The 18,714-nt window shown below is 42.3% G+C and overlaps 1 protein-coding gene across 4 annotated transcripts in view; it reads right to left on the minus strand.

Annotated features, from left to right (window-relative positions):
• Window positions 1-618: 618 nt before the first annotated feature.
• The window catches only part of LOC121857217 (procollagen-lysine,2-oxoglutarate 5-dioxygenase 1-like), a 26,399-nt gene continuing 8,303 nt past the window's right edge, over window positions 619-18,714 (minus strand). For 2 of the 4 annotated variants that reach the window (XM_042353167.1, XM_042353169.1), the window contains exons 2-16: window positions 12,301-12,389; window positions 11,716-11,831; window positions 11,368-11,531; window positions 9,528-9,698; window positions 9,002-9,161; window positions 8,526-8,697; window positions 7,957-8,078; window positions 7,606-7,707; window positions 7,078-7,203; window positions 6,045-6,183; window positions 5,681-5,863; window positions 5,249-5,353; window positions 3,512-3,664; window positions 2,353-2,481; window positions 619-2,244 (exon numbers count right to left, since the gene is read on the minus strand). In XM_042353167.1, coding sequence (XP_042209101.1) covers window positions 2,089-2,244; window positions 2,353-2,481; window positions 3,512-3,664; window positions 5,249-5,353; window positions 5,681-5,863; window positions 6,045-6,183; window positions 7,078-7,203; window positions 7,606-7,707; window positions 7,957-8,078; window positions 8,526-8,697; window positions 9,002-9,161; window positions 9,528-9,698; window positions 11,368-11,531; window positions 11,716-11,831; window positions 12,301-12,389 — 2,087 coding nt within the window. In that variant the 3' untranslated portion in view covers window positions 619-2,088. Of the gene's footprint in view, window positions 2,245-2,352; window positions 2,482-3,511; window positions 3,665-4,327; window positions 4,457-5,248; window positions 5,354-5,680; window positions 5,864-6,044; window positions 6,184-7,077; window positions 7,204-7,605; window positions 7,708-7,956; window positions 8,079-8,525; window positions 8,698-9,001; window positions 9,162-9,527; window positions 9,699-11,367; window positions 11,532-11,715; window positions 11,832-12,300; window positions 12,390-18,714 lie in introns of all 4 variants that reach the window. The other 2 variants (XR_006087133.1, XM_042353168.1) reach the window with 2 other exon arrangements.

Consider the following 18,714-nt stretch of genomic DNA (forward strand, 5'->3'; position numbering starts at 1 on the left):
TATATGAACAAATGATGGCTTCTGATGTAGCTTAATACATGCCCACATGATAGCCTATGTATAATTATTACTGTACTGTAATTAGTGCCAATATGATGGTGTGTGTATACTAACACAAAAGTGCCAGCCTATGTTTAACTTCCAAATTAATGTCTTTGACTCTATGTGGTGATGTATTGGGTACATATAACCAAACTAAGTTACCCACATGACGGTAAACCAACAGATGGCATCGTAATGCCTTGGACGAAAGATTTTCAGAGTAGAGAACTGCCGAAACTACTGTACTGTACGTAGTGTATTTCCAAACACATGAAACCCAGTTAGACATATTTTTTTTGTGCATACAAAAACTTCACTACGTACATGGCCGATGAATTTCAAAATGAACACGGACCCCTGTTGCTTCAGTGTGAGAATTGTCATTAGCAAGAGCGACAACTAATGCTTGGGCTTGGCTGGCTGACGCGGGTAAGGCAGTCGGGTCCACCTCAAGAGTCGTGTATACCTGGTGTTAGGTCATGTAAAGCCGCGACCTCTTGTTATCGATGCCTAAATGCATTATTTTCAACAGCTTTATTTAGATGCATAATCTTTTATAGGTAAAACAAACGTAAATTAAATATTTTAAGTTTTATTATAAATATTTTATCACATAAAATAAGGAACAATATAAAATTGATAACCTCTGTTGTGCCAAAGATTAAAATATTAGAATTGTTTATTGTTTGGCATATATAAAAAAATAAAATTTACCAAGAAATCCCAATAAACTCTACTATCTGCTCTATAACTTAGGGCATATTGTACTGTGCTATATACGAGTCGTGTATTTTGGTCAACCCAGTACTGTCCACCGTCCCAGGGTGACTACTATCTGTATTAATCAATATTAAATACTAAAAGTTGATAAAGATAAATTGTTTTGGCCATTTAAAGATTAGAAGTGTTGGTCCAACTTCTTAAGTGGAGATAAAATAGTTTGTTGGTTAAGGTCAAGACATTTCACCTTCAGTGTCTCGTATGGCAAGTACAGTAGTGCATGTCCAGCCAACAGTAGGATTCTATACTGGAGATTTAATAACCATATTTTACAACATTCATACTCTATAAATCCCTCTCTTGTGGTGCAGTGGCCAGGCAGATACCTTCACAGTACTGACCTGGCTCTGCTTTCAATAACTAGGGAGTTGAGTAATCTCTTGGTAGATGCTAGTCCACCTAAGTGTTCTTTTGAGATCATAGAGAGCCTGATAGCGTACATTACTTATTGGTGAGTGTATGAGGGAAACTAGTCCTCTCTGACTGAGATTCGAACTTGCAAATATTAAATTACTGTACAATACAAGTGTTGTACCAACTACTATCATTTATACAGTCAAGTGAGTACCATGGTTTCCAAATGATCGGTGGTGGTGTTTTCGTTATTGAGGATGAAAGTAAAGGAAAGAAAACATGTTGCTTATTAAACAGGAGAGAAGTATGTGAAGGAGGGCGGGAACAAGTGTAGTACTGTACAATATTACCTCCGGACTCTGCACCAACGAAAGGACCACTTAAGATTCTCACACTGATGTGAATTGTTACCATGTACCAGATTACGGTCAAAAAGAATGTAGGACTAAGGATGTCAGTTACTAAAGAGCGCTTGTGGGTGACCTAATGCTGGTAGATAAAATAAGAATTTCTTGAAGTTTAGGAATGAGGAAGATCGTAAGTTTTTGTTTGGTTGGTTAACTTTTTTTTGTGTTGCCACGGCATCTGTATGGCGTGGTTACTTTTGGAGGAGGATGGGTATTATAGTACAATATTATTCGGGTATTATAGTACAATATTATTAAATATATTAAATGTCACTTTATTTGTGTTTCTCGTCAACCACATCACAGCGTTAACTGTCTAAAATAACCAGTATGTGAGGCCTCTTCCCCCAGCCTCTGCAGATGGTAGAGTCTACTGTTTATAGCAATAAGAGCAAGAGAAAACAGATGCAATAAATATAACCTTATAAATATATTTACTATTCATCTGCTAAAGTAATGTTTGTGCTGAACTTGTCTTTGAACAAGTGTATAAACTACAGAACGTTTAAGGATCAACAAATGAAACGATGATATATCTTGTTCCTGCTGTAGTTCTGAGGCCCTCGTGTAGATGAGTGAGTCGTCCAGGGTGCATCAACACCCAGCCCACCCGAGAATCCGTGACAGAGCAGTCGTACCTCACAAATCGACAGCCGCCACCCTGTATTATAAAAAATCCTGTAGTTTACCGTTTCTAAATAGAGTTGCCACATTTGCATTATTTCACGAAGGTAATGCCTCAAAAACTTTTCTAGTAACCTAAGCTCACCTCATAGTCAACTCCGGGTTTGTTGAGTGCAACGTTGATGGTGTAGGTGGAGGTGTCGTGGTGAGGTTTGAGGAGAGGCTGTTCATCAGGCTTGTAGCGCACCATAAAGTTCATGAGTGCTCGCGGGGGCTGAAGAGGAGCAGTAGTGATAAGACTGGAGCATGATACTGTGCAAGGATTATATCATTTACTGTCATATTCCTTATGATCACGTGAATGGGTAGTGAGTGATAATTAAAACACATACACTGGTAAGTATTAAATTCTATGTCAATATAAACTTTGATATTCAGTGGCTGCCTCTTCAGTTGAGTACAGAGGGAAAATGGGATTACTGGGAACATACACTTTAAGTAACAACCAAGGCTTCACTGCAGTAGGTAAGATAATGGTACAGTAGTGATGTGAGCCGGAGCTTTCATCACAGGATCTAGGTTTTAGGTATCTTTACGTAACAGCTAGACAGGAAAATAAATTGTTGTATAAGTGGTCATTTTATGTAGCAAATATTTTTTTTAAGCTACAGAGTATAATATACAGTATTTTGAAATAGAAAGTTATAATCTTTAAAGACTCTCTCTGAAGTTTCCATGAAGGCTTTGATTTCAGGTCATTGCTGTACCTTAAAACGACCTTAAGTGTTGCAGTGTCGGCTCAGTCCTCACTTCCAGCTGAACTATTCTGTCTATATGTATAATCATCATCAGTAAGTTCATATGAAGCATTATGCGAGTCAGTGTGCAAGCTACAGATTCACTCTGTTTACTGCATTCTCACAGACTACATGCATACATGCAGAGTGCGAATACAAGCCAGTATGTAAGAGTAATGCAGTACAGTATTTCTATTTGTTGTCTTACCGTATCTCTTTCCCGTCCTTCTCCAGACACAACCTTACCAATCTGAGGTTTAAGTGTCCCTTCATCTACTCCACATCACAGTGTGAGAGGAGTTAAGAGATATGGATTAAAATTGTATTTCTTATCAGCTATTAAAAAAAAAAGAGTCCTTATTTCATTGTCAATTAACACCCTAAAACAAGGTAAACTACCCACCACTATTCTAAGTTTAACCAACCAGCCACCACCATTTTTAGCTTAACCAACCAGCCACCAAACCAAAACTAGTCAACCACCACCAGGAAGGAATGGCTCCTTACTCCTGCGTCGTTGTTGTAACCCTCGAAGACCTTGAGCTGTATAGGCTGTATGTATACCCGCAGGATGTCCAGCCACTCCTGCTCCATACCCACCTGCTTCATGTGGATATCTATGGTGGGTACCGATTCATACCCGCCCTCAAGCCGTGGGTCCTACCAAGCAGACACAAACATGATTATTGGCTATGATGATGAAGAACGGCCCATGTAATGTGTGAATCGAAGAATGGTCACAAGTGGGCATAGGTTAATGTGTGGATGTTGAGGCATACTGTACAGATAGGGACGTTAATGTGTGGATAAGGAATCATAAATTATGCTGAGTGAGCATAAAGTGGTTCAGAGAGATGCATACATATCATTGATCAGGTAAGCATGACAGCATATAAGTTTTACTCGTGCTGAGATAAAGTCAACACAGGAGAGGGACACATGCCAATACTTCGAGCAGGTAACAGTGTCAGCCTCCTGCAAACTATAACACCCATCATGGCCATGTCCTGCTTGGCATGATGGAGGTCTGGAATATGAGGTAAACAACCCAGATCTATGCTAACTTAAGCAAATTATCAGAAAGATTATTGAATTAATAGATCTATGAGTAAAGTGCAACTAATGTAATAAGTTATTATCAGCAGGCTAGAGTACAGCACTTATCTGGGAACTTCTGGGTCATCTAAAGAGAAATTACAATTAGTGAAATTTTTAAAACAGAAAACACTCAAACCATAAGCCTACTGTAAATATTATCATAAAATATTTACGCCACACAAGCAAGCACTACCAGTCATGCTAAGGACTCTTCAGTAACCCTACATAGCGGTCGTAACCAATGAAGATCTTCTTAGCCATTGGTGAGACCCACTTGGACATGATCTCCTGCCAGATTGCCCCGAGCCCAACACTCTTGATCTCTGCCTGAGGTGGCCCACCGTCATACCTGGACTGGTGAGGGACCGGGAAGTCAAGGGAGATCACTACCTCTCACCTTCTGCTTGTGTGAATGTTCCTTCCTCCTACAGTAGTACAGTAATACTCTGACCTGAAATACTGGCGTCTTATGAGGGTGTATGGTGCTGCTGCTCCTCTGGCTTGTACTGGGGGCCTCATAAGGTGTATATGACTAGTAGATCCCTAACTTGTGATAGTGAGGATGTAAGAAAACTATACAACTGTTATAGTGTTTTAACCTAAATTACTAATAAATATGAGCTTGGTTGTTAGTATCCTGGGCCCCTTGGTTGTTAGACTGGAGGACAGACACACACATTACCAGATTATCAACTGGTATATTGGATACCTGAATATTTCCATTTGGTCTGAGAGAGAGTGTAGCTAGAAGCTCCACATACCATAGCTTGCTTGTCATGTTAGGTTGTGCATATGAATATTCATTATTATTGGACCTAATTTTAATGTTTGATAACTTTAAGCATATCCTAAATGACTACAGTATATAGAGGAATAATTCTTAATCATTACCTGAGAAGTGTTGGTACCTTATTATTGGTACTGATGAGTGTTTCCCCAAGTCTTGAGGATTTTTATTTTATGAAACGAGTGAACCTTCGACCCTAACAACGTTCTACTACCATATGAACCATTAAGGATACTGAACTTCATCATATAAATACACCACTATAGTACAGTACCACTATATTGCCCTCATTAAATTAAAATAAATGGCAGTAATAAATAAAACAGTTATAATATTTTCAAAGAACAATAATAGCTTACATTATTTGTGCCGTCAGACCAGACCCCAAAGTTTTCAAAGGTTTCAATCATCTCCTTGGCAAAGCGTTCCTTGAAGAGTGGGAACCAGTATACATCAGGGCAGGGCTGCAGGAGGAGGGAGGTGAGTCTTAGTGTTCAGGTGTTTGGTAGTCTCATATATTTTAAAGACAAGTTCACTGAATTCACAAATTTCAAATCTGGATTGATAATTTTATAAGGCAGGAGAAGAGAAGAAATAAGAGAGGAGGTCGTGGCAGAATATACCACCGGGCAGTCCGCTGGTTTGCCCGTCAAAGTTGCCACAAAGTGTTCGATGACGGACTCATCACTCTCGCCCGACGGTCGCTGTCCGATAGTGTGGACGGGGCTTAAGAATAATGAATCGAGAAAACAAGTTGAAAATACAGAAAGGTTGCAAGGAGGACATCTTACCATCTCCACAGTGGTGTTCTCAGCCACGGCATGAGAGTAGTTGGGGTGGAGGTAGCGGTGTTCCCAGTCCCAACGATTCTCAATAACCTGCCACAGTTCATTATTCATATGGGAGGTGTCGAACTTGTCAGCGTTGACCAGATGACCGAAGTCCACACGATTACTGACGTGCATGAAGACACCCTGAGGGAGGGAGACAGGTTGTTCAAGAGGTGATGAACAAGTTTGAACAAAGGTGAGAGGTAAGAAAAGATAATTATCTATATGAATCTTTTTACGAATGGGAGGAATTAGGAAAAATGGAGGGAAATGGGTTGATTAAATACACTCACCAGGGGACAGTGAATGACACAAGGCACATTACCTTCTCTCTGAGGTTCTCACAGAGGGCCATGTCAGGGTCAAGGAGGTTCTTGATGAAGGAAGGTCTCTTATCTGGGTCATCCAACAGTGAGCGTCGCAGCAGGTAGCAGCCACTGATGAATGGCACATTCCACAACCCTCTGAAACACAAAACTTATAACTAACAGAATAGAACAGTAGTATGGTGTGTTTTTTGCAAGGTTAGTCCAGTCTACTAAACCCGTACCAATGCCACAGGACTCATTCAGGAAAAGACTGAAAATTACTTTAATATTACAAAATAACTCAAATTACTTGGTTCTGCTCACAAGTTCAACACACAATTGTCACCCGTTCATGCAGGATACAAGTCACTCGAGGGATACCACATACTGAATCCATTCTTTACTAACATTACCCACAAACCACACTCTAGATTTTATGTATTTTCGATTACCGGTAATTCTGTGATTGTTTTTATGTGTAATACAGTACTGTACTTCATTACTACATCAAGTGGTACTTAGGGTGACGCAGGGGGTGTCAACAGGTCACCCCTTGTTGATGTTATGATGATGTGTAGCGTTTGTTTTTCAGCCCCAAAGCAGCATGACAAACATTCCATTAAATATTCCAGTTTAATAAATATTTACTGAATTATTATTATTATTATTATTATTATTATTATTATTATTATTATTATTATTATTATTATTATTATTATTATTATTATTATTATTATTATTATTATTATTATTATTATTATTATTACTACAGGTATTAGAAGCTGTAGAGCAACATTTAAGCCAGTGGTATGTCCCTCATGTGTTAATTACAGGTATAACATTACATACACACAGCTGTCCCCTAACACATGGCCACACAAAATTCAAAGCCTCTGAAAGACAACATAATCTAGTCCTTATGCCCTTCTTACACACAAACCTGAAGAGAGAACAGCCTCATTATCTCCCTCACTCTACAACAGGTGACTTCATTACCTCTCGTGATTTCACCTTCTCCAGGTATAAATGATAATTATGTGATGGTCTTACCTTCTCTGACTCTGGACAATCTCCATGTAGTCCATAGACCGAGCGTAGAAGCCGTCGTTAGTGATGGCGCCCCAGAAGTTACTCCAAGCCTTATAGGGTCGAATCATCATAGGTGCCACTACCTCCCTGCAGAAGAGGAAGATGCTTAGAGAAACACTTCATTTAAATGGAGAAAAGTGATACTGCTTTGGCTATTATTGTACAACCATAGTCTCAAGGTTAGCACTGTGAGATTGAAGCGATTAGTCACACAGAACATATTACATAGTTGTTAATAATAAGGATACAGACAGAGGTGTAAATGACCAATTAGCGTTTATTCTTGGAGGACAGCCATTTAATATAACAATCAATCTCTAAAATAATGTGTACCTGTATTATAGATGTATATTTCTCACTACTTATTCAATACAACTGGTTGGATATCTTTTTAATATATCAGGAAATTTGTGGGATATTTTTTGTATATGATTTACTGGCATATATTTTTGGATATTGTTCTTTTATTCGTATCATATTTTGACTCACCTGTTCTGTTCAATGAGGAGTTTAACTATGAAGGGATTGTCCAGGTGAGCCTCAGAGTCGACCATTAAGAGGTAAGCACAGCCTCTCTCTATACAGTAGTCGCTGAGGAAGATGGGAGAGAGAGGAATGATGTTTAGTGAGACATATCTCTATTAATAGTAGTGATAGGAGTAGAGTACTATTAGTAATTAAATAATAGCATGGTACTATCTCTAATATGAGTGAAAAGGCTTAACAAAAACACTGGGTAATCATGAAACAAAAGACATTGTTTAAACACGCAAAAAAATATAGTAATGGTGAAATAGAATAATTTTTTTATATCGTTAAGTGATGAAGTTGATGACGTACACGGCGGTGTTTCGGGCGTGCCATTCCTTCACTTTCTCCTCCCGCTTGATGTACTTGACCGAGGCAAACTCCTCCCCGACTACCTCTATCCAGCCATTGATCATCTCTTCATGGTATTCTTCCTGTAAGGGTAATTTACATCTTGTTCATGGGTACTGCTGATGTAGGGAGTAATTGTTTATGTTTCATCATTACATCCAAGGGTTAAGTCACCACACTGCAAGGATTAAGTCATTGTGTTCAAGTTTATGTCATAGTCAAAGATTAGTCAATGGGTTAAGTTATCACACTCTAGGTGTTTCGGCATCGTGCCCAAGGAAGTAAGATATCGTATCAAAAAATCTTTTCTCTGTAAAATCCCAGACAAATTAACCTATACAGCACAACTAATCTCTGAAATAATTATTTGTTACCAAGTCTCTCAGAATAGTTGTGGTTAATGAAGGTACAGTATGGTACACAAGCGATTGTGCTTGTAAATTTAGTTTTCCCAATTTTTACAAGTTCAGTTATGAAGATGCAACCAACATGTTTGGAGCAAGGAAGGTCAGCTTGAAAAACCAACTTACTACATTGTGGACAAAGAGATCTATCCTGGAGGTGGGGTATAACAAGCTGTTGATCTTATCGAGGAACTCCTCCATGAAAGGTGTGGCTTTCTCAACAAACACAGCCAAGGTCACCTTGGGCAGTTCCTCCTCCTTCTTGTCCTCTAATGAGAGCATGTCGTCCCAGCAGGACCTGAGGGATACATTATGAATATACAGCTGCCCAGGGACTAAAACAATTAGTATGACTATTTTGGTAACACATATTTTGGGCTTAATATTGTATCTATAATAATGACTCTTTTCTGATTCTTTTATCAATATCACTTATCTATCTACTATAACATGAATGTGAAATAAACTTATAAGAGGGAATTCTGAAGCCATCTGTAAGGTCTATTTTTGAGGCAAGGTTGTTCAAGTAATGTAACACAGTTGCTTAATCAATCCTGCCCTCAGTGGCTGTGGTCCACGTGGCTCTGGTGCCCCTACTGTACCTGCACCCATCCTCAGGATTCCAGGAACGAGCCAGGTAGGACCCCAGAGTGTGGAGAACGAGGTTGGTGTGACCATTACCCCGAATCACTACAGGCACAGTGTTGTACAGAGTGTTCTGTAGGTAGGCTTCCTTCCCTGCAAACCGCAGCTCCACGTCACCTGCAAGAGGGGGAACTTGGATGAAAAGTATGTATATACTATACGGTAAAGGACTGTAAGGAGTCTATATACAGTACTCAATACATAAGGCTGTGTAGGGCTAAGCTGGTTACATTCTACAGTACAGGGATCATTATGGATGGCAAAGTTTAACACTAAAATCTACATGAGGATATGAGTGCTGGTGTTTCTACTTCATGTTGTAACCTTTTCTTAATGCTCCCTACACTTGGCTTGCAACACTCTCACTGTTTTTGTTTGCTTAAAAGTTTCAATATCTCTCGATCCTTTCCACACAAAAAATAAAAATATAGAGGAATAATGTTATACAAAGTAAGTACAATACTTGTAGGGCCTCTTACATACCTGTGGCACCATTCAGGTTCTGGAAGAGGGTAGAGAGGTGGTCCAGCTTGAGGTTGTACTTGTTCCTGGTGGCGTCCTTTACGTAGGCAAGTGTGAGCAGCAGCTGTAGTGATGCCTCCTCTGAGGACTGTGACAGAAGCTTGTGAATGGTTCCCACACGACCCACAAAACCTGCAATATATTTCTCACTTATAATCTTCCATACTTCCCCAAATCTGCCAAATTACCTCCGGGATAATGATGACTTGTTATACCTAGTTTCACACCTGTTAAATTAATACTTGTCCTTAAAATATGTCCGTGTAACTCTAATATTCCTTTATTACATCATGAAACCAGACAGATTATTCCTATGTTAATCGTTGCACAATAAAACCTGACAACTTACCTCTGAGCTACTTACTGAGACAAGCTGTTGGATACGTGGGAGAGATACAGATATAATCCTGCTTAATGAGGAAATGTGAAGCACAGAAACACATCATACAAAACAGGGTATTAAAGACAGTGTGTATGTACTGTACGTCTGTTCGTGTCCAACATGCAGTACAACATTGGTGTCTCTAAGCCTGACCAACTCCAGTCTCTAGGAACATGTGGTGACTGCAGGGAGAGAGGGAGGGAAGGAGGGATAGTGAGAGGGAGGGAGAGGTGTGGGAAGGGGGATGCCAGAGAAGCCAAACACAGTCACACTTAGACACATACCAGGATTAAACTCTAAATATTGCTGCTTCCTGCCTCCAACACTCACACACCAGACACTCCTCTAACTCCTCTTGTTGTTATCCAAATTTGGAGTGATACCTGTCGTCGGAGGTGACAGACAGACGGTGTTCTTATGTTTTGTAGAAGTGCACGAATGTCTGTCTGCTGGCTTCACTCTAAAGTACCTGGACATTAATATTTCTTATCTTTACTCAATCATTAGTTAACACCCCGGAATGTATTGTTTTTCAGCTTTATTCTAAAATTAGTTAAAAATAAGCCAGGATATTTTTATTATCTGACCTATTTTACTGTTTTATATATTCAAATGATTCCAAAGTAAACAAAATAAAAAACTGCCTTGGTGGTATAAACAATATCTAAGAATGAAATTATAAAATTACACAATAGAACAAAAAACAATTACAGAAACTTGACTACAAAATAACATATAGATTATAATTTATATTTTTGTTATACTGTTCTTAGTAGTTATGACGCACCGTTATAGCATAGGTGAAATTACTGTATATAATTTATGGGTTAAAGGTAAATCACTTAAGAGGTATGAACCACAGGGGTCAGCAGAAGCCTTAGTAACACACACACCACTACCACCTGCTATACACACCACACCTGATACACCCTGCTGGCAACACTACACCCTACTGGCAACACTACACCCTACTGGCAACACTACATCCTACTGGCAACACTACACCCTGCTGGCTATACACACCACACCTGATACACCCTGCTGGCAACACTACACCCTACTGGCAACACTACACCCTACTGGCAACACTACATCCTACTGGCAACACTACACCCTGCTGGCAACACTACACCCTACTGGCAACACTACACCCTGCTGGCAACACTACACCCTGCTGGCAACACTACACCCTACTGGCAACACTACACCCTACTGGCAACACTACACCCTACTGGCAACACTACACCCTACTGGCAACACTACACCCTGCTGGCAACACTACACCCCATAACATAAGGCCTCCAGACCCTCGCTGAAGCAGAAAGTAACTAACATTAGCTATGGTAGACGGGCACTCACGAGATACAATGGGAATGAGATCTTTCTGGAACTGGGGATACATTACAAAACAAGACTCACCGCCAGAATTAAGGAACCTCTTGCCTCGGTCCACCTTCGGGAAGTTAGGCTCCATGGTTCTATCTGGCCAACAGAACCCATCGGCGGAGATCAGAACGTCAGCATCCGAAGCTTCGAACTCCTCAATCACTCGAACTGGTCCACCCGAAAACAAGGCATCCTCGCTGTGTGGGGATGAGGAGGAACAGGGGTGAGAGGGACATGGGTAACAGAGAAGGCTTAGAAGTAAACATAATGATCTAGGAGTTAATACAGGGATTCAGAAGTAAGCATAAGAGTCTAGGAGTTACTGTAGAGGGTTCAGAAGTGAGCACGGGGGTCTAATAAGTGGCCACAGTAACACCTCACCTCTCAGTATACAATACGACCCTGTCCTCATCTTGGCTAAGGGAGTCAAATGTGTCCCTCAGCAGCTGGAGGTGTGTCTTCTCATCCACTACCTCCTTCTGGTCTTCTCCCAGGACCTGTGGTGGAGGGAAGAAGTTTATGATGTGGGGTTGAGAATGCAGCATGATGGTGTGTGTGTGTGTGTGTGTGTGTGTGTGTGTGTGTGTGTGTGTGTGTGTGTGTGTGTGTGTGTGTGTGTGTGGATAAATGCATTGATTATGACGCTTTCAGTACACAAAGAGGTAGTTTGGAGGGCACTGTACTCGACCACCTTCACTTCCCCAACTGTAGAGCTATATGCCCATTCACTGCTGGGTGCACTGGGATGTTTCGAGTACAAACCAGTTACTCTTAAGACAGGAGGTGAGAGCTCTATCCACTCAGCCACCACATTCCTATGAGGCCTAGTTAAAATATTATCATCATTCCTATTATTATCATCACAGTAATTACTATTAATATCATAAAGGATTAATATCACTAATTAAGACTATCATTACCAATATATTAACATATTTCTTTCAACTAATTCGACGACCTCCTCACCTTAACTTTGTATCCGTAGACTTTGGTGGATCTGAGGAAGCGCTTGAAGCCATCACTGCCAGGCCGCTTCACCGTCAACACCAACAAATCTGTCAACAAGGTCTTCAAGTTAGGACAGGTCACGGAACACATCTACCATGGTTAGTTAAACTGACCTGACCTTAGTACTAGTGTAGCCTAACCATCAGGCTTTTGGGATCTAATAAAACTGAGAATAATTGGGACGTTATAGGATTGAGTCGTTTGGGTTTAGGGTCAATTAGAGTTTGGGTTCATTTAAAACAAATAGAAAACATTTAACACCGAAAATGGATAATGCCTAAGAGGTAAACAAGGAAAGTGGTTTATTTATTTACACTGGGATATATAAACAAAACTCCAAATGTCAACAAAAATCAGCTGTTGACCAGGAATCAGTTGGGATACACAAACAAAGCTCCGGGACGCCATCCGGGACTAGCATCTTTACTCTCAAGGTGTTAGACGCTGGAGAAAGCTGCGTTGGAGACATGATTTACAGCATCCACGTATTATAGTTAAGTCATGGCCAACCTGTCGACTTCTTTCCCTTCCTCCCTCACTCTCACCGTGCCTCCTTCTCTCCTTCCCTCCCTCCCTCCCTCCATCTCACTACTTTCCTCCCTTTCTCCCTCCCTCCTTTCCTTTCATTACCCCCTTCTTTCCTTCCCTCCCTCCCTAGACTTCCCTACTTTCTTCTCTCCTATTCCTTTAGTTTCCTCACCCCTTCCCCTCCCTCCTTCCCCCTGCTCTCCCTTCCTCCCTCCTTCCCTCCATCACAGGTATATTTGGGTCAGACATACAGTTAACCTTAGGTGTGTGTGTGCGTGTGTGTGTGTGTGTCTATGTGTGTGTGTGTGTGTGTGTGTGTATACCTTCTGTGACAGTATGAGAGAGAGAGGTGAGAAGGAAAGTGAGGGAGATGAGAACGGAAGTGAGAGAGGTAAAAGGTGCCTCATCTGACCGCAAGTGACCGCAACCTCATTCCTTACTTCTCTGCCCACAGTTAACCGCAACCAATACCGCCCACAATAAGTGCATCCTCCTACAAGCAACCGCATCTAGTAGCACCTACAAAAATGCATCTGACCGCAACGAACTGCAACCAGCACCGCCCACAATTACTGCATCTAACATTCACAACAACCACAACCACAGCCTGTTCGTGGTCATGGTGGGGTTACCACATGCCTGGAATGCCGCAAGCGTGTACCTGCGGTTTAGGCGCGGCTGAATTAATAGGTCACTTGGTCAGGCGGGTGGTGCGGGTGGGTACTGCTGCTGGGGCCCAGGGTTCAAAATTTGGGTGTCTGTCTGTCTGTCTCTCATTTTGTTTTGTGTTGTGTAGGAGAGAGAGAGAGAGAGAGAGAGAGAGAGAGAGAGAGAAATAGCTTCTGAACCCATGTGTGTGTGAGGGAATGGTGATGGTAATCATAATAATAATAATAATAATGTTAAATATTCGCCATAACACAGGTACACAACTCCATCTATTGAATAAAACCCATACTAGCCAGTCAGTCGGCCAATCCCAGAGCCTCGCGGGAATGTTCAGCTAATCAGGGGCCAGTGAGTCAGAGTGTCGTCTCTCCAAAACAGTAAACTGTGGGGGAATTGTTTGGGGTTGTCTGCTTGTGCCTAGTCAAAGTGTTGGGTTACTCAAGCCGGAACAGAAGTGATGAACGCTGGGAGGGTGAGTAGAGTGGTCACAGGACTTCCTTCCCTCAGCCAAAGCTCATCGGTAAGAGAACCCTTCACTTTTATTCCTGATTTGTCTATATTATATTCTGTTATATGTTTATGTTGTGTTGGTTTAGGTACACGTCCATGTTGATTGTTGAGGTGTTATGTTAATAGTCAGGTGTTGTTAATATTGTAGGAATTTTAGCGAAATAATATATGTTGGTATGTTATATGGGAGGACTATACCCAGTACCCACGTCAAGGACCGGGCGTTACATCGGTCCCCTAGAGTCTAGATGACCGATATTACCCGACTTATTCAATCGTGGGGACTCGCGGAGGTCAGCAGACCAGAGTCAACCGGATCCCAGTTCAGGGGCGACTTGAGTCTAACCCCATCCCTTGAGTATACTGTTCAGGGGAGCTGGACCTACTGACAGACTCGTCGGCAGAGCTGTTGTGTTGTACCTGATGGGCGGGTGGGCGGCCGGATGGGTGGGTGGAAGGGTGGGTAGCGGTACACTAACCGAAAACCTGTCTTACTTTCCCTGCAAAAAACTATATATATTCCTGTTGTTTTGTTCTCATTTTTGTCTCGATCTTGTCATGATAAATGGAGGTTTCCGGATCACGACTTTTTTTTAGTAAGGGGGAGTCAGGGAGGAGAAAGGGGGAGGGGGAACGGAAATGGGGTCGGTGGGGAGCAGGGGGAAGGAGGAGAGGGGGAGGGAATAGGGGGACAAGGGTTAAGGGGAAAGGAGGAGAGGATAGGAATGGGGAGGAGGGAAAAGGGGACAAGAATTCCCTTCCCCGGGGCCAAATAACGGAACGGGGCGGGGCGGAAATTACCTTGTCATTCATGTCATTTAAGTTATTGTTATGGTCTTGGGTCGTGAGAGTATACATGTGGTAACGGTAGTCTGTGTCTGCCTGTATACCTGGATGTATATATATGTATGTATGTGTACCGGTATCTTTTTATGTAAGTATATGTATGTATGGATGTAGGTTAGTCATTACAAGACAGGCAGTCATAGGGGTGGAAAAAGATAAACGATGATATAAATTAACAAATAAACAAAATAATTCGAATCTAATCATTTGTTAGGTTAGGTTAGGTTAGGTTAGGTTTAGATTAAGTTAAGTTAGGTTAAGTTAGGTCTGGTTAGTGTTAGAGTAGGGCATTTAATTATCAAGTGAAATAAGCTGGGGTGCCTAATTCTCACCTGATATAAACTCCTTCACACGTAACACTCTTCCTCCTCCAACCACACGAGATGGTGACAACAGCTTCTACTTCTTAATTGCTTGTTAAGTATACAGTAGTTCATGATGACAATGGTAATTAGCCAAGGATGGGGTTGTTAAAGAGAGTCAATTGCTGTTATTTTCACCGAGATGATGGGGTGAAGGAGGTAGATATGAGGTTGGTAGTGAAGATGATACGAGATGATTGAAAATAATGGTTTGGTGAGATAGTGATAATATTCAGTGGATCCCGGTCCCCCACGTTCATCCTCCACCAGCAGAAGACAACCACGAGGACAGGTACACCCAACCACGAGGACAGGTACACCCAACCACGAGGACAGGTACACCCAACCACGAGGAGAGGTACACCCAACCACGAGGAGAGGTACACCCAACCACGAGGAGAGGTACACCCAACCACGAGGACAGGTACACCCAACCACGAGGACAGGTACACCCAACCACGAGGACAGGTACACCTAAATCATTTAGGACAGGTACACCCAACCACGAGGACAGGTACACCCAACCACGAGGACAGGTGGCCACCCAACCACGAGGACAGGTACACCCAACCACGAGGACAGGTACACCCAACCACGAGACAGGTACACCCAACCACGAGGACAGGTACACCCAATCACGAGTGAGAGGTACACCCAACCACGAGGACAGGTACACAACCACGAGGGGAGAGGTACACCCAACCACGAGGAGAGGTACACCCAACCACGAGGACAGTACACCCAACCATTGAGGACAGGTACACACCCAACCACGAGGAGAGGTACACTCCAACCATGACAGGTACACCCAACCACGAGGAGAGGTACACCCAACCACGAGGAGAGGTACACCCAACCACGAGGAGGTACACCCAACCACGAGGAGAGGTACACCCAACCACGAGGAGAGGAACACCCAACCACGAGGACAGGTACACCCAACCACGAGGACAGGTACACCCAACCACGAGGACAGGTACACCCAACCACGAGGACAGGTACACCCAACCACGAGGACAGGTACACCCAACCACGAGGACAGGTACACCCAACCACGAGGAGAAGAGAAAGTACCCTGAGACTACCTGGACCTTAATTAACAGGTAAGAGAGAGTGAAGGAGAGGGGGGGTTCCTTCCTTCCTTTCTATAAGTAACACAGTAACTCACCTGATCACCTGAGGAATTTTTTTTACCTGAGTGAGAGGAAGAAAAAATTAGGGTTTATTCTGACCCATTGTTTACATTCTCACAAGGCCAGACACGAGTTGCCAGGTACTATATTTTTGGGGAGTATTTTATCCCTGAGGTAAGATATTGTCCTTTTAATTGTTGTTTTGTTGTTGTTTTTGGTGTTGTTCTTGTTGTTGTTTTTGGTGTTGTTGTTGTTGCTGTTTTTGTTGTTATTGTTTAAGGTGCCGTGGTTGAGTGGCTACATTACTCATCTATTAACTCCTAAGGGTCACTGTATTGCACACACACACACACACACACACACACACACACCTGTACTAAAAAGGGCCATGTAGAAAGTATATACAGTACTTACAGTGATACCTAAGTGGGTTGGGTGGGTTGGGTGGGTGACTGCATTGGGGTATGGAGGGGAAGACGGTGGGTGGGCAGGAGTAGGTTACTAGGTTCCCCAGGTGATTTCCAGGAAGGAGTAGGTTGATAGTCTTCTGACCTACTTACATATAGCATCGCCTTCCCTTACAGTCCCCTCTGGTTATTTCTATCACCCTTCTACCTATTATATCTTAATTTTCTTCAATAAACCACAACTAACTACCTTCATCTTATAATATATCTTCACTACATTACTTTATCTTAGTTGTATATACAAGTGGTAATGATTAAACAACACCCAGACGAGAATTGGTAACTCAACATAACCAAATATGGCTGCCAGTGTTACGATATCTTAGCCCAAAGTGACGAATTTTTGGGCTATAATTTTTCCTCTATGAACAATTATAGGGGTTGGGTACTGGGTGTATTATAGATAACCTAGATAATTTTGTGAGGTTTTTTTTTTATCAGTGGGGTTAGTGTTCTGGCAGTAGGGGTTTCCAGAGTGGTGGGGGAGGGGAAGCCTGGAAAGTGTTGGTTGGTGGTGGAGGGATGAGGTTGGGGGGGGTGAGGCTGGAGGGTGAGGCGGTCAGGCAGACGACACACTCGATTCCTCACATTCCCGCGCTCTGGAAAATGATGTCTACCGTCACGAGGAACTAAAGTAAATCCCACGACCCTTATCAGCAGCTACTTCCCCATGTCTCTCTCTCTCTTTTTCTGTGCATTCTCGTCGATTGGCGTTTCCCCCTCCCTTTCTCTACGTTAATGAGCATTTCCCACCTGTTCTACTTTCTTGTTTATTAATTATTGTATTAGGTTTACTTTATCTTCCAGGTCCCTCCCTTCACACCCCCTTCCTTCTTACCTCCCCCCTTCCCATCCTCCCTGCCTCGAGGCTTCTGAACAATGAGGTACATCCAACACAGGCAGGAAAGAAGAATAAGATGAACTGATTTAATCATATCCACTAGTTTCTTTTACTTTCTCTCAGCTCTCTCTCTCTCTCTCTCTCTCTCTCTCTCTCTCTCTCTCTCTCTCTCTCTCTCTCTCTCTCTCTCTCTCTCTCTCTCTCTCTCTCTCTCTCTTCCCCCATTATTTGATTCAGGGGGGGGGAGGGGTAAGGGATACAATAATCCAACACCCCTAGACCCCATTAATACCCATTCCCCCATTTACTGAGTCGAGGGAGTGAGGGAGATGGCGAGTAGGAATGATATTGGGGACAGCGGCGAGCCTTTGTGGGAGCCGTGACGTCACAGACACACCGTGACGTCACCAACCAAGTAACGGAACTGTTGAGCGTCTGAGAAGGAGGTGGAACTCAACCCGGTATTCTTAGACTACGCTTGAGGTATTCCCGATTCAAAGTGCCTCTCACTGGTTAAACAAATCATTTACTACTACTACTACTACTACTACTACTACTACTACTACTAATAATAATAATAATAATAATAATAATAATAGTACACCCACAAACGTTTTCAACCACCACGTCATTGTAATAGAATCGTATCTATTATCAAACTCCTCAATCTTCTTGCGGTAAAGGGGGGGGGGGTCAATGTCCCCTTGTGAATCATTGGAGTTCACACTAAGGACGAACCACGGACGTTATGGACACCACGACGCGTGAGATTAAAGTGACATTCCTCGAACACTTTTGGGAGTAGTATTGTATGTGTGTAGGAATTGTAGTAGATGTTGTTAGTAGTTGTAGTTGTTGTTGTAGTGGACCATCAGGTGGTTGTTACAGTTGGCACAGATGGTTGTGTGATACAGGTGGTGTAGACAGGTAAGTACTGTTCTTAACCGGAAGTTGATGTTTCCAGTCTTCCGTCCCTTACCTGCCTGTCTGCCCTTGACCGTCTTGAGCTGCGGCAC

This window comes from Homarus americanus, unplaced genomic scaffold (assembly GCF_018991925.1).
Source record: "Homarus americanus isolate GMGI-L3 unplaced genomic scaffold, GMGI_Hamer_2.0 scaffold20465, whole genome shotgun sequence".
Classification (NCBI taxonomy): domain Eukaryota; kingdom Metazoa; phylum Arthropoda; class Malacostraca; order Decapoda; family Nephropidae; genus Homarus; species Homarus americanus.